Here is a 24095-nt window from a genome sequence, read left to right on the forward strand (position 1 = left end):
ATCTATTTAGGAGGCCAGCTCTGGGCCTGTTTCTTCTAGTTATCCATGAAGATATCTTTGGACAAGGATGCTATTAAAAACCCTTTCCTGACAGCTAAAAGCTATCTGGCTGTTCTGTCCTAAATTGTTGACCATGGGATTTCATCAGAACCCCTTAGGGAATGGTGAGGTCAACCAGACTGTCTTTCTCTTGTAAGATGTGGGTAAACATGCCCTGCTCTTTGGCCATATTCCCCCAAGAGGGCTGGGAGGCCATCGGAGAAGCCCTTCTGAGTTTATGAGGAGAAACCGTTCTCCAGCTCTTGGGACTTCAGCATTCTTAGGGGCCTGCCTGTTGTTCCTAGGAGGTCCACGTGCTTGAGCTTGTAACTGGAAGGCTGTCTTTCCACCTGCCTACCATTTTCTTTCCTTTCTTTGCTTCTCCTCTGTGCCCATGGGTGATAGATACAGAAGCCAATGGACAGACTTTTCTTAGTTTGTAAGGAGAGGCAATTGTGTGTTCTTATGTCATTCTAGTTTTTTATGAAGCAAGTGAAGTTGACTTGAATTTTTCTTTTCTCTAGTACTGTAAAATCATGCCTAGATCTTTTGGTTAAGTGGCTGCACGTATACCTTAATAACCAGGATTCAGGAACAAAGGCATTTTGTGACGTTGCTCTCCATGGACCATTTTATTCAGCCTGCCAAGCTGTGTTCTACACTTTTGTTTTTAGACACAGGCAGCTTTTAAGTGGAAACCTGAAGGAAGGTCAGTGATGTGGGGTTGATGGATACGAACTGGATTTTCCTTTTAAGCTCCACTTCTAAAAAGATGTGGGGCTTAAAAATAGTTGTATGAACTCTAGTAGGACAAGGTTTTATCACAATGTAAGTAAAATCGCTTTTTTTTTTGTATAAATAAATGGTAAGCGTCTTGGTTAAAGAGTACCTCTTTCTTGTAAGCCATTACATTATGCCATTTTTAGTAATTTTTATCAAAATATACATCAAAGAATCTCCTAACAAAAGACACTTAGGCACAAGTTGGTTTGCTTGCCTCTTAGAATAAGTGTGGTGTCTTTAACATAGGAGAGAAGTATATTTATCGGTTCCAAGACAGTAGTATCTACCTAATTTTTCCTTCTACCTCCATAGTTTTTTGTAAACAAACAAACAAAAAAAACCCTGAAATACAAACAACTAATGCACACTTGAAAAACATGCTCAACTTTACTGATAACTTAAGACATGTAAGTCTCTCTTGGTTTTGTTGGCTGTCAGATTGACAGATTGTGTGTGTGTGTGTGTGTGTGTGTACATATGGAATTCAAGAAGGAGAAATTCCATATTGTACAATCATTACCTCTAAGGAATGGAGAATCACTGTGTTGCCTCAGCTTCTTAATGATTCCATGATTGTTAGCAGAAATCATCACACAGTCGTTTCCCCCTGTACGCTCAGCATGTGCTGAGGTTGCTTATATCTGAGTTCCAAATTGTCATGTAAGGTTATTGCCCACTGGGAATGTATGTTTACTTCCTGAATATTTAAAAGAATAAACTCTTTTCTTTAGAAAAGTTGGTTTGGTCATAAATACATATGGTTAAGCCTAGTGATATTCTTTGGGCTCTACACTGTGTGACTGTCTACATGGACCTTTAAAGCATTTGTGCAAATACCTTTTTTAAATTTGTTTTTTTTACTGTATAAAATAATAAGTGCTGCTTAGACTGTTGTGTTTGTACCTTTTAAAAAAAAATCTTTTGTTTTTTAATCAAAGGTTTGAGGTACCTTCAAAGTCTAAATTTTGAACGGATAGTGATGAGTCAGCTAAATCCTCTGAAGATTTGCCTGCCCTCAGTAGTTAACTTTTTTGCTGCAATCACAAAGTAAGTGATTTATGCTTTATTTGTGGAAGTTATTTCAAAGTGAATTTATGTTAGTATTAGTATTGTAAAATTCCGTTAAATTTCTGTGAAATTATTTAACACAATTAATAGCAAAATCATTTAAAAACCAATAACCCAGTACTTGTGGAAAACACTGCATTGAAGGTATTGTTTTTATACTTTGGTTGCACTGGAAATTGCTACCACTTTTTAATCTAAGGAGGATAATTCAGCAGAAGCTTAGGCACTTTGAAATAAGTAAGGCAGCTAGCAAGCTGAGAGGTACAAACCACAGATGTTTATTAGAGTGACTCTCATAATGGTAATAAAAATAGACTGGACATGAGATAAACATCCAACAATAGGAAATTGGTTCATTGAGGGCCTTGTGGCTACAGCTGATGTGCGTAGCATTTATTGTGTGCCCAGCACAGTTCTGATAAGCACTCTGCATAGAACTCACTTAATCCTCACACAATCCTATGACTGTATTATTAATCCCTATTTATAAATGGCGAGATGGGGGGCACAGAGAGATTGAATGACTTGTGTGGAGTCATGGCTAGACTGTGGCAGAGCTAAGGTTTGAATGCCGGCAGGCCGGCTCCTTCGTAAGCATTCACTGAATTATTTTGCTTCACGTAGAAAGTGAATTGGAGACCTTGGGTATCTTATGATCTTGAGGGCAGGATCATAGCTTAAAATCTTTAACAGATTGAGCTATTAGAAGATAAGAATAATTTCTGCATCCCTCAGTCCCCTTTAAACATCTTGTTGCTCTCATTCAGCAGGCTTATTTTTCCTTTGCTGGCCATCTAGTTCAAGGTATTCTCTCCCTCAGATCTCAAAAATGGTAGTAAAGAATTAAGATAAGAAACCAACAAGCAACAGTGTCCATTGGGTGGACGTTTCCAGCACATCGCGGGAAGATAGGAAGCAGCTGGGAGAGTAGGATGGATGGAGCAAAGCAGAGGCAGCTGCCCGTAGAATGTCCATGGGGTGGGAGTAGAGGGCTGCAGTTGAGGAGCAGACTGGTCAGAGAGGCTCTAGATCTGGGGTTGGGATTAGCACGGAGGTTAGTAAGACGTGAGGCGAGAGTGAGAGGTCGAAATAAAGGTCTGTGGCAAGGAATTTATGTATCATTCTGTAGCTGCTGCTTCTGCTTACTTAATGGTTATTGAGTCAACCATATTGACTCATACAGCTGTATTTTGATTTTGACTGCTGCGTAATGTTCTCATAATTTTAGAACATCGATTCTTTGTTGGGATTTAAGCTGTCTTCCTTTTTCAGTGTGGGTGCATGGTTGTGTGTGTGTCCTGGTACACAGGCACATACTTCCTGTCACCCAGAAGTGCAGTTGCTGGGTTGTAGGAGGTGCACATCTTCACTTTTACCGGATATTGCGAAGTACTCCAGTGTGGTTTGGCCATTTAACACCAAGAGTCAAATGTGATCCTTGGCTAATGGAACAGAAATGAACACATGGTGCTTAAAATAGCAGTAGTGACCTGAGAGCCTGAGAACAGATACCTGAAAGAGTACCGTGGGAGGGAGGGTGGGAGGGGGAGAGTTGGCAAAGGTGAGCTAAATCCTCCTCTCAAAGAAGTGGCCCAGTGAATGATTTTTGAAGTTCCTAAGTCATAACCACCAGGGAGATTGACAACATAATGGTCCTGTTGGGCTTTGTTTTTTTTTAATTAATTAATTAATTAATTTTTGGCTGCATTGGGTCTTCGTTGCTGCGCACGGGCTTTCTGTAGTTGCGGCGAGCAAGGGCTACTCTTTGTTGCAGTGGGAGGGCTTGTCATTGGGGTGGCTTCTCCTGTTGCGGAGCATGGGCTCTAGGCGTGCGGGCTTCAGTACTTGTGGCTCGCAGGCTCTAGAGCGCAGGCTCAGTAGTTGTGGCGCACGGGCTTCAGTACTTGTGGCTCGCAGGCTCTAGAGCGCAGGCTCAGTAGTTGTGGCGCACGGGCTTAATTGCTCCGTGGCATGTGGGATCTTCCCGGACCAGGGCTCGAACCCATGTCCCCTGCATTGGTAGGTGGATTCTTAACCACTGCGCCACCAGGGAAGTCCTGGTCCTATTGGTTTTTATCACAAGTTTTTCTGTCCATTTAACTGTTTTCACTCACTATGCCTTTTCTTTTCTTTACCATTTTCTGAGGTCGTGATTCAGTAAACCCCATGGCTCTCCCTTAGTACCCTCCTTAATTTCTTCAACAGCCAAGTGTCTCCACCAACAACCCATATCCCCTCTCAGTGAATCCTGAATCCCTTTTTCACCAACCCACTAATTCTTACAAACAGTAAAAAATAAGTAAAGACAGCTACATAATTCTGTAAACTACAAGAATTACCGTGAATGCATTAATTTTTAGTGAGTTGTGCCTAATTAGTAATCTAAGCCCACTCTCATATTCTATAAAGTGATAGCACATTTTCTTTCTCCTTAGCTAACTTGTAAATAGTAGGCCCAGAGGACTGTACCCTAAAAGCATTACTTTCTACTTTATGTTATTTTTTTTCTTGTAGTTGTTATGTTCAATAAGATCTATATAGTCGGGGTAGTTGTCACACACGAACAGGCGTGTCCATGCAGAGTAATTCCAGCACATTAATGCCTCTGTCTGTGTTGGTTTTATTCCACAGCAAATACCAGCTTGTCTTCTGCTACACCCTCATTGAGAGGAACAACCGCCAGATGCTGCCAGTTATCAGAAACACTGCTGGGGGGGACTCAGTGCAAACCTGCACGAACCCACTTGACACTTTCTTCCCCTTCGATCCTTGTGTACTGAAGAGGTAGGTACACTTAGACAGTCGACCTTTCGATGGTGAATTTAAGTGCAGTGTGTATGTGCCTTTACCAGGATCGGGATTTGGGGTTTCTTTGTGGTGAGAGGCCCTTCTGGCCGTTGATAGGGTCTCGTGGTCTCCTTGCATGTTTTCCAGGCCCAGTGTGGAGAAGCCTGTTCAAGGCTGCTGAGGGTCGTGGCACACGAGGGCTTGCAGGTCTCTCCCTCAGTAGGAACCCAGATTGACACCAGGAGGTTTTTGTTTTTCTTGAAACCTGTTGGTTTAAAAATACAAGAGGCTGGGGATAGAGGTACCTGGATAGGGAGGATGCTGCCTTTTCTTGGCTCATAAATTTCTGCCAAATGACTTGTTCCTTCTTCTAGAGACCACATCCCATACTGTTGCACAGGATAAGCAAATGCCAAGTGATTTATCTGGATGGGTAGTTCTGGAAAACCTCCAGGCCAGTCTTAACTTCAAATGTATATATATATATATATATATGGAAGCGGGATTTCTGCTTATGACAGTTTGTAACTAACAACACAATGATTTGGGATTATCTGGTCCCCCAAGTCTTGGTTGACTGAAACCAGATTGGTCTTTTTTCCCAGATTTATTTTTAGTAAATGACTGTAAGAGTATTAAAAAGGAATTTCCAGAATAATATAATTTCATCTTCATTTGGACGTATTATAACTCACTGTTAATCTTTGCAAAGTTGAGAAGTAATTTCACTTGAAAATGAAAAGTTGAGAAACAATAGGTGTAATACTCCATCTACGTGAGTGGATGAACTCTTACAAAGAAGGAGCCCCGTTAGTTACAGAACCTACATAGGATATTTTTGGACACTATTATTATTTGAGCGATAGTTTTTACTTCTTCATTTTGGGTAATGGGTCTTGTGAGAAAAGAGTTAAATATGTGGTGACCTTTGCTGTAGTATTTAATTTGATTTTGAAACCTGATCTTCTTGACAGGTCAAAGAAATTCATTGATCCTCTTTATCAGGTGTGGGAAGACATGAGTGCAGAAGAGCTTCAGGAGTTTAAGAAACCCATTAAAAAGGTAAATTTGTGATTCAACATACTTTCTGGGAATCTCCTATGTGGTTACAGAGCACAGTCAAATAGTTAATAGCAATGTTACACTTGAAAAATAACTACATTTGTTCATTCTGCCTTTACAGAATTCCAAGCCCAGGTTATGTTCTTACGAGAATAGTGTTTGTGTTTTAATGAATTGTTCAAACCAGACACTTCACATGCTGACTTTGGGAAGTGAAGGGTAATTAAAAATCAGCCTAACACATTTAGATCTCTACCACTTGATCGTTACCACCAAGTAACAGTCTCAGATTTACTTACTGTTGAAATGTTCCCAGAAGTTAACATTAATTTTGTAGGTTTTCATGAACAGGTGGTGAAGATGCAGGTCTGCAGCATGTCCTCCAGTGCGTGGCCATGGAGCTGAGGCAGCTGTTGCCAAAGGAGAAAATTAGAATCCAATAATAAAAAATGTCACCATTTGTTTCTTTGTGGCGCATTCATTTCTATATTAAAAGTCAGCTTTAATGTGCCTGTCTTCTTTTTCATAAGTAATCATTGGAAAGCTCTTTTTAGTTTTATTCTTTCTTTAAATTTTGCGTTTGAGGAGGATGGTCATTCATTCATTCATTCACATTATGTTAGATTGAGCAAGAATGACGTATCGTGTTACCTGCCCTCCTTGAGCTTAAAATCTGTTTAAAAAAAAAAAAATCAGACTTTAAACAAACACTCACAGCATGTGATGAGCAGTCATGCGGATGGTTCGTAATAAAGAAGTGTGCATTGGGAAGCTCTCGAAATTAAGATTCTTTTTCTTCACCTTTGTCTTTCCAGAAGTAGCACGTTCCTGAGGAAAGGGATTCTTGAAAGCATTTCAAACTGCCATGTGTGATCTTGTGGATAATCTCTGTTCTTTGTGCAGGAGGTGGTGGAAGATGAAGAAGATGATTTTTTGAAAGGTGAAGTTGGGATTACACCGAGCTCCTTTGATGCGCATTTCCGCAGTCCTTCAAGCAGTGTGGGCTCCCCACCTGTCTTATACCTGCCAGATCAGTCCCCCATGATCACAAGGATTTGTGATTGAGACTGACATTCCTCCCGTTGTGCCCTTCACTACCAAGGTTCATACTGTTTGAGCATCGTGTTGAACTAGAGCGAGTACATGCTTCAGGCATCTCACTTTCAAGTTAGACTTACTCTAATGTCTGAACAGACATGGTTGGGTTATTTGTTTTGTTTTTGTTTTTTCTGTTTTGCTCCTGTACAGACAAAAGGAAAAGACAGAATATCATGTGCAATATTTTACGGTGGAGTTGATGATAAGTGTTGAAAGCTTGGCTCGTTTGTTTAATGTATACATTTTTTTGTTACAGCTTTTTGACATAATTATTGTGAAATTTCTATTATCACCAACAGCCTATTTTAACAGATTGCATTTTTAACGAGGTTTTTGTCAGAGCCATACTTACAGGACTTTGTTGATATGATATCTTTTCACTGAAAAATCCTTAAGGACACTCTTTGAAGTCTTCAGAATGAGTTTCTTTTGGATACGCTGTTTCCCCTCTGCTGTAACTGTATTTGTGTTCTGGGGTTTCAGTGGGGTGCAGAGAAGATAGCAGGAAAGTGTGGGGAGGTGGCCAGGGCTGGTCCTGGATGCTGCAAGTTGGAGCTGGCACTGAAGGAGATCTCCAGGGACTTCAGAAACCAATAAAAGCCTAGAGGGACGAGAGAGGATTTAGAGAAACAGAATCAGACACATCATACATTTGTGAGTGTAAAAATGGGTTTAAAAGAAAAAAGGAGTTCTGGGTAAATGTAATTCACATTGACTGAAGTGGGGTTGGACTTTTATAAAACACAGCTCACAGTGTTGTACCCTGACGCTCCCAGAAGTGCTGTCAGAACTGGAACTACTTGTAGTGGAATGTAATATTGGTCATCGAGAATTTCTTTGTCCAAAAGTAGGGGAAGAGAGGGGATTTTAGGTTATTGGTGGAATGGTTTTGCTAGCAACAATAGGTCAGGGTTACAGCTACACTCCCTGTCTACTGGCTGTTCGTACCATGGATTCCAGCTCAGTGAAATCCTCCTCTGGCGAGGCTCTTTTTGTATTTTTATAACTAAACACTGAGAGAGAGGAGTCTAAACAACCTCGCTGTATAATAAATTTGTGCAAGCGCTGCTAGTCATTTTGAAGCTCCTGCATATTTTAGCTTCATTCCTTATTTGTGTACTTGTTATTTGTGAAAATGGACGCTTTTAAATATATTTATTTTTCTGTCACTTTCCTATTCTTTATTTAAAGGCAAGTGATATTTTCTTGATCACAAATATTTTGTAATGAAATAATTTCTCTTTCCTAGGGCTTTGTATGCTCTCATATATTTACATTGATGGCAATGTAGAGTTTGAATTTCAGTCTGAAAATATGTTTTTAGAAAATAGAAATTTTTATTGTTTTAAAAAGTTTTGGGTATTGGTGATTTTCTTTTGGTGACTTGGAAAGTCGTTTGAGAGCCTTCAGGTTCTCTGTTTTTTTAACTGCTGACAAAAAGTGGGATTTTTGTGTAGTGGATAAAATGAGTAATTGAAAATGTGTCCATAGAAATTAACAGTAAGTGGGGTCTTTGTGAGTTGGGAAGTAGTTTTAATGTAGAAGTATTTCGACAAATACGTCTAAAATTTCAAAGGAGTTTGAGAAAAAAAAATACTGTGAAAATAAAACAATGACGTGGTTAATCTGGAACTTTTGTTCTTATGCCAATAAAGGGAGGTACCCCAGTAAAGAAGCTTCTCATGTAAATGTTCTTTGACTCCTGTGTTTTTTTTATTTTATATTTATTGATCTACTGTATTAAAGGACCGTTTTGCAATAGAAAACTGCAACTGAGACTTTACTTAATTGATACTTTATTAGAGGCAAAAGTATTGCCAGTGTGATTGCAAGTACTCAAAAATAATTGCATACTGGTGATGAGAATGGCTTCCAGGTGCATCTGAAGTGTCAGTGACTTTCCTTGATCACACCCAACTGGTCCAAGGAAAACAAACACTTCCAAAAAGTTACATGCTTTTAAGGAACATCTGTGCAAAAAAAATAGTTGTTTAATCTCCTTGGGAATTATATATGAAAACAGGATTTTCCTATCCCTCTTACTCAAAAGCAGGTTTTCAACTGGGGTAGGAGTTCCAGGGTCCATCATTTTGTTTGTCTGCTATGGGCAGGTCTTCTTTAATGAGAAGTGGCTAATTCATACAAGTGTGAAAGGACCAGTGTCATGGGTGTCAGACCTGTCTTCTCTTTCTAATCAGCTGTGTGACCTTGAGCAAGTTACCTAGCCTCTCTCTGAGCTCCACTTTGAAAATAAAAGTGGAAATTACTAATACCTACTTTATGGTTGTGAGGATTTGATGAAAATGCACGTAAAGTCAGCTGTTTGGTTACCTTGTGAGAAAGTCTCGTTAAGCTGGAAGCACTTTCATGGAAAGGTCTTTTCAAGGCAAAGATAACTTCCGTTTCACCTGTATTACCTACTTGGTACCAACTTAAACAATCTCAACTGGAGGGGAAGGGCCAGAGGGCCCCACCTGCCAGGCAGTGCTTATTACAGCATCCTATAGACATTCTAATAGTTTTTGCTCTGTGTGAAGTGGGGCCTCTTTTTCGTCTCACCAGTCTTTTGTAAAATTATTTTTGTTAATGTGGAGTTGGATCTATTTGGGTAATATTTCCAAGTTTTAGAATAGCTATAACTATTCTAAACTCAGCTAAGGTGAGAAGTCTCACGCCAGGGTACCTGTCCTCAGTAGGGTCTGTAGGGTATCTTGCTGATCTTTACTCCCAGGGTTCTTAGCCCATCTATGAGTGCCTACTGAATGTCAAGCACCAAGTGTTATTAATGATTTCTGAATGTGTGGGGCTAGCAAACTTTAGGCTCCATTTCCCCAGTTTAAGACAGGTTGTGTTTACTATTAAATACAATCCTATGGAGCAGCACGGCAGGTTCGCAAACTCGGAAAACTTGCTCAAGGTCACTATGGGAAGTGGTACAGCCGTGATATGAACCTAGGCAGGCGGCGACCCCAGAGCCCGCACTCAGGCCAGGTTGGCTGAAATGTGAGCCTGGCCCTGAGGGCAAGGGCCCTCGCGAAGAGCGCAGCTCTTCCACTCCCTCCTCCTCGCTCACGCTTTCAGAACTACATTTCCCAGCGCCCCTAGCGGAGGCGGGCCGCTCCCTCCCGTTTGGACTACGTTTCCCATGGAGCCATGCGGCGGCCCCCCCCCCCCCCCCCTTAGATTTTCTCAGCCTCTTGGGGCTGCACCGCTTCCGTCGGACTCCACTTCCCGGTGGCACCCGCGGCTGGGCGCGGCGGCGGGGCGGCCCAAGAGAGAGGGCGAGGGCGAGGGCGAGGGCGAAGGCGAGGGCGAGGGCGAGGGCGGGGGCAGGGGCGGCGGGCGGCCCGCGGCTGAGGAGGCCGCCGCCTCCCTGGGCCTGCCAGGGGGGCCGCCTCCGCGATGCCGCTACTCGTGGAGGGGCGGCGAGTGAGGCTGCCGCAGTCCGCTGGGGACCTCGTCCGAGCCCACCCGCTTCTGGAGGTGAGCAGGGCCCGGGCGGGGGGCTTCGAGGCGGGCCCGAGGGAATCCGCAGGCGGTCCAGAGCCCTCCTCACCCCGCCGCCACCACCCGCTCTCCCCGAATCAGGCTCGAAACTTGGCGCAGCGGAGGTGCTATCGGCACATCCGGAGCCCAGGCCGCCGGCAGCAGAGTTTCTGCCCTCGCTTGAGGCATCTGTGGAGCTTTTACCTTCTTTGGACCTTAGAGGGCATCTGCTGAAGCCCCTCTTTTCGAAAGGAGGGAACGGGGGCCCAGAGAGTTTAGGTGACTTGTCCGGGGTCGCCCAGCACCGCGGCTTGAGGACACCCCGGGACCCCCTTTTTCCAGACAGGGCGGTCCCAACCTCCAATCCGGACTTGGCCCGTTTAGGCAAATCTGGGCAGCGCCCTTGCTCGCTCCCTCGCCGGGGATCCCTACCCGTGGTGAGCGCGGCATCGTCCTTGGGTCCTCAGGAAGCAGGAGGTTTTCTGGGGTGGGCAGGGGCATCCCGGCGGGTCGCCTAGTCTTCTAGACCCGGGGCCTGGGGCTCCCGGTTAGTTTCAGTCGGAAGAAAGGGCCCTATTTTCCCCCAGCTGGGCCGTGTTGAGGAACCACACCCTATGGAAGGGTTTTTTGTTTTGTTTCCTGCTTTTGTCCTTAGATGGACCTCTGAACCCTTAGTCCAGGCTTATGCAGAGACTGTTTGGAAAAGGGTTTTTACTGTAAAAAAAAAAAAAAAAAAAAATCCGAACCAAACCTCCCACTTGCCCCAGATCCAGCTAAGGGGAAATCAACCATTTCATTGATTTAAGAGATTCATGTTGAGCCTCTAATGTACGTTGCCTATGGTGTTTGCCTCTTTCCCCACAATCAGGACATTTATAGGGTGGGGATGGTTTTTAATCACAGGGTGGCTCAAATACCATGACTGTTAATTAAGTGCCATAAAGGGGGAAAAAAAAATGCCCCTTTTCACTCTGCAAAGTGAAGCCGGTGAACCTGATTGAGTCTGTAGGCTTAGGGAAGGTATTTTTGGGTTTTCTTCTGTAACAGTTGCAGGGTGATTTTGTCTGCATGCTTGTTTTGTTTACTTTCCTTTGGTCTCTCCCCCAGAATGTAAGCTTCCTGAAGGCAGACAGTGTGTCTTCGTATCCTCAGAGCCTAGGGCAGTCCCTGTCAGTGAATCTGCTTTGTAAATATTTGTTACACAAATGTCTGAGCAGAATGACCCCTGAAAATGACCCAAAAGATGCGTGGGGGTGTTACTGACGGGGAAAAGAGGACAACTCTGTGTGATTCTCAACTTGCATTTCAAGAAAACAATAGTGATATTAGCCAACACATACTGGGCACCTAGCAGACACTAGGTTAAGTGTTAAGCACTTTCCTTGTACTGTGTCACTGCCACACCATGAACTGGTGCAGTTGGGAGTACGACTCACCAAGGGAGAAAAAGTGCAGCTGCCTAAAGAATATAGGTGGCACCCTATTTTTATGTCTGCTTGAAATTTTCTATGGTAAAAGGTTAGATCAGTGTCCAAGGCAGCCCCCTAAGTGTGGAGACAGGGGGAATGAGATGAGATACCAGGGCGGCTGGCCCCCTAGAAGGAAGGTTTGGCCTCTTTGGGGAGACGTGGCCTAGAAATGCTGTGTAGTGGGGACCAGTTTGCCTTACAGGAATGGGGAGGCGGGGGTGGGGGCACTTCCATCTCAGCAGCCTAAGGGAAGAGGGGGAGGGCATTCTAGCTGAGCAAGCTGGACTGTGCCCCTTAGCCCCTGGGTGGGAGGGGAAGGGCCCCGAAGGCGGGTGGACTGGCCCGTTTCCCTGGCAGAGAGGGCAGGAGGGGCAGAGTGGAACATAAGCTGGGAGAGGTAGGTCATACCTAGGTGGCAGGGGTTTAGATGGATCTTTCAGCTGACGTGCAGTGTGGAGAAGTGAAAGGTTTAATTATTTTTTTTAATAACAAGTAGTGTCCCCTTGGTAAGAAAATAGAAATTATAAATCTCAAAAAGAAGAAAAAAGAATCTGTGACCACAACCATGCTTCACATTTTGCTATACTTTTTTACATGATAGCATACTATATATTCTGTTCTGTAATGTGTCTTTTTCATGTGACAGTAGGTTGTGAGTATGCAGTAGCAGCACTTACAAGCCTGTCCGTAGCTATGCTTAGCATAGGATAATAGTAACAACAGCAACAATGATAGCAACGCCGTGGAACTTGCTGAGCATCCCAGCCCTAGGAAGCAGGTACTGCTGCTGTTCCCATTTTACAGATGGGGACTCTGAGGCACAGAGGGTGGAGTCAATTGCCCAAGATCCCACATCCTGTGAGTGGTGAAGCCTGGATCGCAACCCAGGCGGTCTGCCTTTGCCTCTAGAGCAGCAGTGCTCAATACATTAGCCACTGGCCGCATGTGGCGATTTACATTTAAGTTAATTAAAATTTAATAAAATTTAAAAATCAGCTCCTCAGTCACACTAGCCACGTTTCAAGTGCTCGACAGCCACGTGTGGCCAGTGGCTGCTGTATGAGACAGGGCAGGTACAGATCCTTGCCATCGCTGCAGAAAGCGCCTTTGGGCGGTGCTATCTAGAGCCTTTGTTCTTAACCAGTCACTGGACGCTCAGGAACTGGTCCTGCGGCCTCTTGAGAAACAGTCCCATGGAATTCAACGTAACTTCGTTCCTGCCTTTAAGCATGCGCGATTATTTATGCTCTTTCCCCATTAGGAACGTTCACAGAGCTAAATCTTTATAAACCCCTGTAATTATTCCTCAAAAGGGTTTTTTTGAGCAGAAAAGCGGGGTCAGGACAGGGGACCAGAGGTGGGGAATGGTGACAGCCACCCCCTACAGACCTGCTGTCAGTTAATCCTCCCACAGCCGAAGGAGTGGCCATCATCGGCCCCGTTTCCCAGAGGAGGGGACGAAGCATCGAAGCTCAGCCTAATGCCCAGGTCGCTGGCTCAGGGAGAGGCCCCCCAGCACCACCATGCTCTGTGTCTTCCCCCCGGGCACTATATTGCAGGAATTTAGGTGTAAGGGAAGAAAGGACTGAGATAAGGTAGCACCCGAGGGGTGGGAAGAAGGCTCAGTTCTGAGGGCTGCGCCTGGTGGCGCTCTCATACTTGCTCTCCCGTTTTCTTCAAATTTCAGTGTCACTCGTAAGTAGCTTTCTGGGGACACAGCCACGGCCACTTGTCATGTGTCGTCTATGCTGCTTTCACGCTGAGGAGCTGAGACCGCACGGTCTGCAAAGCCCGGGATACTTACTGACTGGCCCTTCTCTGAAACACGTGTACTGACCCCTGGGTTAAGAGAACGGTGCCATCCGATAGGGACTGGGAAACGAGGATGAGCCGTAGCAGGGAGAGACTGTGGGAAAAGATATGTTTTCGTGAATCTGAGCGTCCAGCGGATAGAAAAAGTTCAGAAAACAACTGCTTTTATTTCAGAAAGGATGCGAGTTTATAAAGTAGGACTGTGTGTTTTTCCACAGAGGAGAACTTTGGCTAACCTTTTTTCATTTTTTAAAGTGAAAGACCAAAGCAATGTTGCTGTTTTCACTTTCTGGCCATTCTCTCTCCTGATAATTTGTGCTTCTGTTTCTCTGGGAAATAGTAGGAGCTGTGTCGATGAGAGACGTTGTGATTTTTGGTCTTGGGCACGCAAGTGATAATTCATTTCTCAGAAATAGCTTTGCTTTTGGGTGGTGACCAAGTTGTGAAAATGAGTGGTAAAAATTTGCCTTGACTTCTCCCTCCCCCTCCCCGAAAAGAACAAAAAGAGGTTAAGTATTAAAGGAATAATAAAAAGGAAATTCTGCATTCTCCTTTATCTTATTTTGAATTAAGGTGAGAAATGGTGTGAAAATGAAAAGTGCTTACTGCTATGAGGTTTTTGAGTTTTTGCACAGTTGGCTGCATCTCTTTCTCCCTGACTCGGCCGTCTGATCACACACTGCACTTCACTCAGTCCTTAGTTCCTTTCTTCTTTAAAACATTTTTTTTATTGAAGTATAGTTGATTTACATTGTTGAGTTAATTTCTGCTGTACAACAAAGTGATTCAGTTATATATATATACTCTTTCATATTCTTTTACGTTATGGTTTATTACAGGATATTGAATATAGTTCCTTGTGCTGTACTGTAGGACCTTGTTGTTTATCCATCCTATATATAATAGTTTGCATCTGCTAATCCCAACTTAGTTCCTTTCTTAAATGGAGGGGCCGGTCTCACTATAACTGCTGCCTTGCTTCCAATTAATGAAAGCTTATTAAAAGAGAACCCTCTAGAACTCATCAAGCGTATCATCATGTTTTTTTACATCTCTTGTATTTTGTTAAGTAAGCAAGCACTAACCTAAATTAGCACCAACCGTGAGGAATGGCCAGAAGACAGTATAAGACCATAAAAATGTTCCCTGGTCTAGACAGTACACAAGCTCTGTATTTGCACACATGGTTAGGAAATTGTTTATTGAGGAGTTTATTTGTTGCAAGTAAGAAGAAAATTATGAAACATTTTAGTGATGCCTCAATTTGACATTTTTGAAAAAAAAAAGTTTAATTTAGTTCTTATGAAGGAATTAACCACCTGAGTTTTTTCCCCCCAGGCTTACTAATAAGAATTTATACAAATATTCAATTAGTCAGAATTTTCACACTTAATATTAACCTATCTTTTCATAAATTTGCTTATTTATGAGGGCTCCTTTTTGGTTTTCTACTTTAATAACATAATTACATCATAGGACATTTGGAGAATAGAGCGACAGTTAAATGACTTGTGTTTGCCCTGTTCTAACACAATCATGGTTATATTGGTGAATTTCCTTCCAGTATTTTTCCCTATATGTGGCAACATTTTTAGCATTGTTGTATTAACAGCATATTTGCAGCTTAAATTTTTTTTTTTTTTACTCGAATCTTGCTTTTCAGTTTACATTTCCAAACTCTTTTCCCATAGTCTTCATTTTTCATGACTGTGCAGTTAGCAGTTGTGAGTTGGTTCTGCATAATTTACTTGCCTTTTCTGTGGCTGTCCCCAGCTTTGTGCCACTCTCGATAACACAGGGATTGAGTGCCTTTTGGGTTATTTCCACAGTACAGATTTCCAGAGGTGGGGATTACTAGATTAGGAGATAGGTAAGGTCTGGATCCCTCCTCCTCTTTAAAGGAAGTGAAGAAGGTCTGTGATTTCTGAGCCACCCAATCCCCTAGTCCATAGGATCTGATTCTCTTTACAATTGTAAAGAATGGGGAAAAGAGTTTTGCATCTTATTTCATAGGTACTAGAGTCTTGTTCTATAGGGTGAAAAAAGAACAGAACTTCCTTGTTTCCTTCACATTGTTCCACATGGTAGTTACTGCTGCTGCCTTTTTATTTTAGCTTTTCTGTCAGATAATACACACACCTCAGACCTCACGAGTGTGTGTTTCCCACATAGGGCACACTTTGGCTCTCTCCACCTCTCTAGTCACTCAATCCTCACTAATTTCCATCACTATTGTATTTTGTTTTTAATTAAACAGGAAAGAGCCAGACTTCTCAGAGGTCAGTCTGTTCAACAAGTGGGACCCCAGGGCCTTCTGTATGTTCAGCAAAGAGAGCTTGCAGTGACCTCCCCAAAGGATGGTAGGTTAGGAAGCAGTGAATTGGGCGTTATCCCCAAAGGCTATTGGATATTTTATTTTATTTCTTTTTTAAACAGGCTCCATCTCCATTCTGGGTTCTGATGATGCCACCACTTGTCACATTGTGGTCCTGAGGCACACAGGTATGATGAGAGAGATGAAGGAAACCGTTAACTTAAATGGACCCGACACGTGGGACCATGAATTTCTCGATTTGCGTTTCCTGGCTCCGCTTACCTCTTCTCCATCTGCATGGCCCCTCCCTGTGGCCCTGGTCAGATGGGTTGGCTGGGCAGCCCAGACGTCTCTATTTTTCCTTTTACAGGCTGTTCAAAGATGAGGCGGTCCGAATGGACAGGCGTAGACCTGGCCTGCTCCCCGAGTTCTCATTGGGAATAACATGAGTCGTTTCACCCTTGTTCTTCAGGTAATGGGGCTACCTGCTTGACACATTGTGACGGAACTGACACCAAAGCTGAGGTCCCCTTGATCATGAACTCCATAAAATCCTTTTCTGACCACACTCAATATGGAAGGTGAGCTCCACGCTACTCTGTTTTGTGATATTGGGAACTTGACACCATCGCGTAGAGGAAACAGCTGTGGCAGCTGTTCCAGCAACATGGCCTGTCACCAGCACCGTGGCCACCTGGTCCCCTGCAGCAGACCGTGGCCCAGCGTCGGCCCCTCATCAGTAGTTGCTGAGGGAGTGAATGGGTGGCGGGTACGAGGGGAGGTTTGACTTTGAATCTGTAGTTCTGTTCTCAGTAATGTCCTCTTAGATGTCCGCTTTGCGGACATTGCCTTGTTACACCCCAGCGGTGGAATCTCTTCATTCCTTCAGCAGTTGTTTGTTGAACGTTTCCTGTGAACTAGAACTTGTTATAGGGACATAGCAGTGAATGAAGTAGACAAACCCTGCCCCCGCGGGGCTCATATTCCACAGCAAGGAGATGTCAGCACAACAGGATTTAAACGATGGACAGGGCTCTGAGGAACACAAGGCTGGGGAGGAGCCGGAGATGGCCGGGAGGAAGGGGGTGCAGTTCTCAGTGTCGTGGATTCTGTGCAAGAGCTGACGCCTGCCCTGGGTGTCCACCACAGCGCCCAACCCTCTCACCGGTGACAGAAAGCGTGACCACCTGTTTCACGTGTGCGGCCCCGAGATTCAGCTTCCCAGAGCCACAGGGTTAGTTAAACGGGAGGCCCACGGCCGCGGCCTGGCTTCTGGCTGGTGCTCACGCCTGTCCTCTCCCCTTTCTCTCTCGTTGGCGGGCCTGGCAGGCATCTCATCTTGTTTGAAGTCTAAGGCAGCAGTTCATTTGAATGAACTAGTCTAGTCATATGCAAGTTCTTAGAATCCCAGGGGTTTAAAAGACCAGCCTCTCTGTCCGAGTTCCACTAGTGTAACACAGAGCAGTTTTTAAATTTAACTCTTCTCCTGCCAGGTCTGCGACAGGCTGGGCTAGCCTCACGGCTCTGTGGCTTGTGCAGTCGCCAGACTTCTGGGCCCTTCAGGTTACGTAGCCGGACTGGGCCATGGGCCCAACTCCATGATTCTCAGCACACAGTTGTGAGATAGAAGATGTCATGAGGCGACTTGATGCTTTGCCCTGTGCTGCTGATGCAGAAGATTCTGGTTCATTCCTCAGCAGGATTTTGTCTGTCAGTAGAAGGGATGTGAAATACGGCCACACTTTCCCAAGCTCTGGTTGCCAGGTTGTCACAGGCTGAGGACCAGGGGTTAGCAGAGAAGTGTGCATGGGGCACTCAGGGTTAACAAAGTTAGTGTGGTCTTTCCAGCTGTAGGGCTTCCTACGTGGAGCTTTGCTGTGCATGGTGACTCCCTTGGGGAGTAGGCAAGGCTTCCCAAACTTATTTAACCCCAAGAACACTTTGTTCTGTTTCATGAGGCCAGTGTTCAGGGGAACACACTTTGGGAAAAGCTGGTGTTGTAGATAAGCATGTGCTTTAGACACAGACGCAGTTTCCTTCTCCGTGAAACGGAGATGCGAACCCGTCTCTCCACGACGCTGGGCGGTAGAGAAGACGGCGTCTGTGCAGGGATGGTGTCAGTCCCGCCCTTCCCAGTTCTGCACCCCAGGTCCTCTTAGGCTGAGACTTTTAAGAGGTTTTGGAAGCATCACGCTGGGGGCGGGTCGATAGTGTGACATGGTTGTCTTCTTCCAGGGTAGCCTTTTTCACCCTGTGCCTTGAGGTGGCCTCATGTTTGTGTTAAGACACGGCTCCGCTCGGCCCCCAGGCACCCGGGCAGGGTCCCAGTGTGCCGCACCAGTTCTTGTGCGTGTGCTGAGGCGTAAACGGGGCCCGGGAGCCGAGAGCTAAAGTTCACAGCAGACCCAGCACACGCTATCCCGTGCTGTTCGGCCTCTGACCACCTCCTGTCTCTTCGCCAGGCTGGAAGTGCACCTCGTGGGCGGCTTCAGTGATGACAGGCAGTTGTCACAAAAACTGACGCATCAGCTTCTTAGTAAGTTCACTTTTTTCCTCACATTTGATAAAAATATGTATCTATTTTTGCTTAGATAAAAATCCCAATTAGTACAGAACCTACGAGGGGTGCACCTGCTTGGAGCCACACAAACTGCTCAGCTTGGAATCTTCCATAAAGACTGGATAGCAAGGAGCTAAATGCTCAGAGCTAATGGGATGGGGACAAGATTTTCTTTCAAAATAGCAGGTGATGCATCCCGAAATAGCAAGTGCTGTGAATTGTGTGAAAACAGGAACCACCTTCTGGGCAGAAATGTCCATTTTAATCTGAAGAGAATTAAAACCCCGATAAAAGCCAATTTTCCCCCTGTTAAATTAGCAAATATTACAAAAAAAAAAAAAAAGATGTTCTTTGATTAACCATGAGACAGTGAGGTGGGTGTATTCCTGCAGCACTGGAACATACTTTGGTGTAACCTGTCAGGAAAGCCATTTGGCATCATGGTCCATCATGGCCCCAGTAATTCCCCTTCTGGGAATGTATTATAAGAAAATAACCTGAAATGTACACAGAGATTTATGCCCAAAGATGGGCAGTAGAATGTTATTTACAATCGGAAATAATCTAATGTCCATTAGTAGAGGAATAGTTATATAGCCATTAAAAAATAATACTTATGAAGAGGTTTGAATTACATGGGAAAATACATATGTACAAAACAATCAGGATATAAAATTGTCTACATCTGAGCTCAGCTGTGCACGGACAAATATGGCAGGAAATATACTGAATGTTAACTGCTAGGATTATGGGCATTAAAAGCCCATACACTTATATCTTTAAAAACCCACATATTCTTTCCACTCTCCTGTATTTTCCAAATTTTTCATAATGATCAAATTTTTTATGACTAATAATCAGGAAAAAATAGTTATTTAGGAAAAGGCTAAAAATCTTATGAATGAGTTTGCCCCCCCAACCTCTCAGAATGGAGAGAAGAATGGAAAGCCTTGGTCGAAGTTTCCTTTGAGCTTGAGGCTAGGAGCACATCTGTCCCTTGGCAGGCAGGGTTCTGGGCATCAGCTCACGTGGATCTGACCTCTGATAGAGGCCAGGTTGTGACTGGAAGGCTAGTGGATCCGACTCTCTGTCCCCTTCTTGACTTGTTCAGCATATGCTCTGCTAATTAAAGGAACTTTTTTTTTTTTTTAATTGTGTGTCAAATGCCTGAAATCTTTTGAATACTGCACACAGCTCAGAACTGGCTTATATATTGGCAGATGGATTTTGGGGTTTTTTTGTTGCTTTTGTTTTAATATTTATTTTATTAGGCTGTGCTGGCTTAGTTGGGGCACTCAGGATCTTCCTTGTGGCATGCAGGATCCTTTTAGTTGCAGCAGCATGTGGTATCTTTTTTTAGTTGCAGCCTGAGGACTTAGTGGCAGCATGCACGTGGGATCTCGTTCCCAGACCAGGGATCGAACCCAGGCCCCCTGCATTGGGAGCGAGGAGTCTTACCCACTGGATCACCAGGGAAGTCCCTAAAGGAACTTTTTTTGACATCAGTTTTTAAATTCTCATTGTAGGTGAATTTGACAGACAGGAAGATGACATTCACTTGGTGACATTATGTGTGACAGGTAAGTTCTGCCATCTTTCCCAAAGCAAAGCTGTAGATTTCGGGGATGTTTTGCCCTCGCTCTTAAAGCAGGACCCAGCATCCGTGCCTCAGTCGCAGACGGCACTGTTTGTCAATGCTTTGATGCCTTCTGGCTTTTCCCATATCTTCTGGGATGGCCTTCTCCGCCCTCCCCACTCCAAATCCTGCTCAACCTCAGTTGAGATCCTGACCCCCCTTGAGTGCAACTCCTCTGTCCTTCCTTGGGATTCTCAGCAGTCTGCTCTGTACTCCTGGGAAGGAGGAGGGGCCAGATCCCGGAGAGGAGCTGCCGCCACGCGTGTAGGCGGCTGGGAGGCCCGGACTCTGGAGAGGCGTTTGTTCGCTATGACCTTACTGCTCTGGGGCTCAGCGGGGAAACAGGGATTTCCCCCCTTTTGCAGTGGGGGCTCCTTCTTGGCCTTTATTTATGGAAAATAAAAGCGATTGTTTGGTATTTCTTAAAAATTGATCTTAAAATTTCTTTTTTTTTACGTGTTAGAATTAAATGACCGGGAAGAAAATGAAAACCACTTTCCAGTAATTTATGGCATTGGTAAGTAGCGTGTTGATCGGAGGGTTTATTGGTCTCACACTGACAAGACAAGCTCTGGTTAAAGGCCGATTCCACCAGCTAGTAAGCCCGTTGCTGTTGGTGTGTCACAGCCTTAGGTTCAGATCCTGACTTCTCGGTGTATTTGCTGGGCAAGAAGCTTACCTTCTCTAACCTTTATCTACAAAACAGAGAAAACATCCAAATCCGAAGGCTGTGAAAAGAAACAGGGTAGCAAATATAAAGTGTAGGCATCACCCCCGTTAGGGGAAAGCTGAATGTCAGTGGTCTCTGCTCCCCCAAGAGGCCTCTCTGCTTTTTTCCAGCCAGTGCTCTGGGGGCTGGAGCAGGGCATTTGAATTTGAATCTTCTTATACTTAGGGAACTAATTAAGGTTTTGATTGAGAACAGAGATCCAAAGGAAAGTGTGCAACCACCAGGCTGAAGAAAACCCAGAACTTTCCTCCCTCCTATAACAGCCCCTAGGACTCCCAAGGCTGTAATAGGGTGAGCCCGGCTGTCTCTACAGAGGGCTCCTGCCATACCTGTGACATTTGATTTATTTGGCTGGGTGCTCACTGCTTTATTCTCTATACTTTGTATGTCTGAAATGGTTAGTAAAAACCAACACACAAACACCAGATTTGGCCCCAGTCCCAGGCCATGTTCGCAGCCGTGTTTGGTCACAGGGCTGACCAGGGAGGCTTTGCCACGCGCTGTCTGAAGAGATGGCGCACCTCCTTTGGGGGGGGCCCTTGGTTTGGAACCAGGTCTTACCTAGTCCAGCTCAGGTCTCAGCTCTTCTCAGCGAGATGCTTGGCTAAAGAGTTGCATTATCCCTTTCCAGGAAGGGAGATGCTACAGACACCTAAGAGTAACTTTGTTCAGTTTCCACTCTTTTCTCTCTGAGGGAGACTCATCCATATTCTATTACATGTGGTGGTGGAAGTGTGAGACTGTGCCAACCCTTGTGGCTTTTGTCAATTGGAAGTCATCCTGTTGTCCCTCAACAGCTGTCAACATCAAAACCTCAGAGATCTACAGAGCCTCCTTCCAAGACCGAGGTCCGGAGGAAGAGCTACGTGCCGCACGAGCTTTAACAGGAGGACCAGTGAGTTTGAGATCATCTTTATGTTACAGGGTTAAGGAAAAAAGGGGGGCATCACACTCCAAAGTCTTAAGTTTTATAGACCTTAGAAATGAAAAGTTTATGTCAGTTCTTTAAAGTTGTACATGATCAGGAACCACCACGAACACACCATGTAGAATAATAATGAACGTTTTCAGTTATAAGCTCAAGACCCCAGTTCCCTGCTGTGAAGATGTTGGGGAGGTATGTGAACACCCAGCACCCAGATCCAAAGAGAACGAGCCCCTTTTACTTTGTAAGAACTTTACCAGTGAAGCTGCTGCAAAGAAAGGCGAGCTAAGGGGGAAGAAGAGCCTTCTCCCCTCTGCACCTCAGGATCACACTCTCCTCTGGACCAAGTAACTGAAGACCAGTTTGCTGGGATGAATCGATTAACCCCAAGAATAATCGAATCACTTTAAAAGTCTGATTGCCTTAGGATGCTTTTTAATTAAGTAACACCTTCATTTTAAAAGTTAGAAAAATAAAAACCTAAGACTTACACGTTGTTTGAGGAATGGGTGAAAGAATCCTTTTAAAATGCTTAAAGTGTGAAAAAAAAATAGAAATCGCATTCAGAGCACCCAAAAGAAATCTCAGTTATGAAATGCTGCCACGTTCATTGGAAATGTCTGGATTCAATGGTCTGTTCTGCCAACCCTTTGACATTGTTAGGGTTCCTTTTGCAGCCTCTCAAGTAGCGTAACAGCCTTGATTTAGCTAAGATTCAGGACATATTTCAGTCTCAGTAACCAAAATTGAACATTGCTGGTGAAGCTGAAAACTACCATTGGCACATTTGAGAATTCAGGGAATTGATCATTTGGCAAATTAACATTTTTACAAATTGGTTTTTCCCTTCTTTTGATGGAGCAACGGCATGTGTACTTTTAAGTTTCAAGGTTACTCGGGGTGTGAATAATGAGGCAGTGTTTCATGTAGCATTGAGGAGTGTGGACTTCAGTCAGACACACCTGGGTCTGGGCCTGGCCCTAACATGGGCAACGGGCCCATCTCTCTGAGCCTTGGGTTTCCAGCCAAAATGGGAAAAATGCCATCTTCCTGCAGGACTGTTGTCAGAACTAAACAAAGTAATGTCTGTTTCCCACAAAGTGCAGTACCAGAGAGGTGGAAAGTATTCAGTAAGTAGCAGCTTCTGTTACTATGAGACAAAAATTGAAAGAAGCTTATCATCCAGACAAATGCCTTAATTTCAAGACTACACTGGAGCTTGCATTAAAGGTAGGGTTTAAGCTGATAACATTCCTTAAATTCTATCCTTGAAATGTTCTTTTTTAGATGATTAGTATTTACGATGCAAAGACAGAACAACTTCGTATAGGACCATATTCCTGGATGCCATTTCCCCATGTGGATTTCTGGTTGCAGCAAGATGATAAGCAAATACTAGAGGTGAGAATTTACAGGTTGGGTAAATCTTAAATCTGTGGACCTTGGTTTCCTCATCTGTAAGGAAAAAAAAAAGGGATTAGACTAGATAACAGCAGCTTTTCCTTCAGTGTTTGGAGGATGCCATTGACAGACCCTGTTTAGCTGCTGTATCAGTTGGGGGTAAGTGGAGTCCTGGATGGACATCTACGCAGGGGAGCAGTAGGCAACCAACTGCTTTGTTCTCATTAACCCAGGACACCTCGTTTCTTATGCAGTTTTACAAATTACATATATAGTGATCTGAGAACAGCCTGATTAATGTTTAGGAGCACAGAGAGACTCTGACATCTTTACCAAAGTAGGGAACAGAGCAGGGTTCTTCTCTCACGCCCCAAATCTTGTTTTTCCAGAACCTTTCCACGTCACCTCTGGCTGAGCCCCCCCACTTTGTTGAACATATCAGATCTACCTTGATGTTTTTAAAGAAATACCCTTCTCCAGCTAACACGCTGTTTCCTGGAAATAAGGCTCTACTCTACAAAAAAAATGAAGATGGCTTATGGGAAAAGATCTCTTCTCCAGGAAGCTAAAAATAAATAGGAATTACCAAAGAAAGCAACTTTTTGGCATGACAAAAGACCACTGGTGGAGGTAGGAAAGAATATGAATTTGGAATCTACATCCATTCAGTCTTAGGTCTCTTTCCTTGCTCCGTGTTTTTCAAATGACTTTAAAATAAAATCTTATTTTGGCAAAGGCATTTGTTTAGGTTTACTTTTTGGTTAGTAACGAGAGGCAGAGAAGAAGCCAGCTTTCTCACTGTGCTATAAGCAGCTATTTCAGATACTCGGGTAAGTCTAATTCTGCTAAATTAGTGAATAAGGGAAAAAACTGTCATCTATTTTGTTTAAAAGAACAATATTTAAAATGCAGTAAAGTTCGGTGA

General features: G+C 44.1%; 3 protein-coding genes and 1 long non-coding RNA gene across 8 annotated transcripts in view; 2 read left to right on the forward strand and 2 right to left on the reverse strand.

The window, feature by feature from the left end:
• RRN3 (RRN3 homolog, RNA polymerase I transcription factor) overlaps positions 1 to 7972 on the forward strand; it is a 25408-nt gene extending 17436 nt beyond the window's left edge. For all 3 annotated transcript variants that reach the window (XM_061209935.1, XM_061209937.1, XM_061209936.1), the window contains 5 exons: positions 564 to 748; positions 1761 to 1869; positions 4522 to 4674; positions 5652 to 5739; positions 6643 to 7972. In XM_061209935.1, coding sequence (XP_061065918.1) covers positions 564 to 748; positions 1761 to 1869; positions 4522 to 4674; positions 5652 to 5739; positions 6643 to 6804 — 697 coding nt within the window. In that variant the 3' untranslated portion in view covers positions 6805 to 7972. The remainder of the gene's footprint in view (positions 1 to 563; positions 749 to 1760; positions 1870 to 4521; positions 4675 to 5651; positions 5740 to 6642) is intronic.
• On the reverse strand, positions 2180 to 10929 carry LOC133104294 (uncharacterized). Its single transcript, XR_009703515.1, has 5 exons — positions 10756 to 10929; positions 7190 to 7438; positions 6455 to 6979; positions 6039 to 6149; positions 2180 to 4942 (listed from the first exon to the last, which is right to left on the reverse strand). It is a non-coding gene; the product is annotated as an uncharacterized LOC133104294 (long non-coding RNA).
• NTAN1 (N-terminal asparagine amidase) lies at positions 10136 to 23905 on the forward strand. 3 transcript variants are annotated; one of them, XM_061209939.1, is made up of 10 exons: positions 10136 to 10320; positions 15862 to 15964; positions 16041 to 16106; positions 16391 to 16499; positions 18381 to 18454; positions 20005 to 20058; positions 20578 to 20631; positions 21642 to 21739; positions 23057 to 23170; positions 23560 to 23905. In XM_061209939.1, exons 1-10 carry the CDS (start codon positions 10240 to 10242, stop codon positions 23737 to 23739), a joined length of 933 nt encoding a protein of 310 aa, XP_061065922.1. In that variant the 5' UTR covers positions 10136 to 10239; the 3' UTR covers positions 23740 to 23905. The 3 variants fall into 3 exon arrangements, with proteins under 3 accessions (XP_061065922.1, XP_061065923.1, XP_061065924.1); XM_061209940.1 differs by lacking the exon at positions 15862 to 15964 and having other exon boundaries at positions 10238 to 10320; XM_061209941.1 differs by lacking the exons at positions 15862 to 15964; positions 16041 to 16106 and having other exon boundaries at positions 10238 to 10320.
• Positions 22233 to 24095, reverse strand: part of PDXDC1 (pyridoxal dependent decarboxylase domain containing 1) — a 57156-nt gene continuing 55293 nt past the window's right edge. The window contains exon 24 of the mRNA XM_061209933.1: positions 22233 to 23224. Within this exon, the coding sequence (XP_061065916.1) occupies positions 23165 to 23224 (60 nt within the window). The 3' untranslated portion in view covers positions 22233 to 23164. The remainder of the gene's footprint in view (positions 23225 to 24095) is intronic.

Source organism: Eubalaena glacialis, chromosome 13 (genome assembly GCF_028564815.1).
Source record: "Eubalaena glacialis isolate mEubGla1 chromosome 13, mEubGla1.1.hap2.+ XY, whole genome shotgun sequence".
NCBI lineage: Eukaryota > Metazoa > Chordata > Mammalia > Artiodactyla > Balaenidae > Eubalaena > Eubalaena glacialis.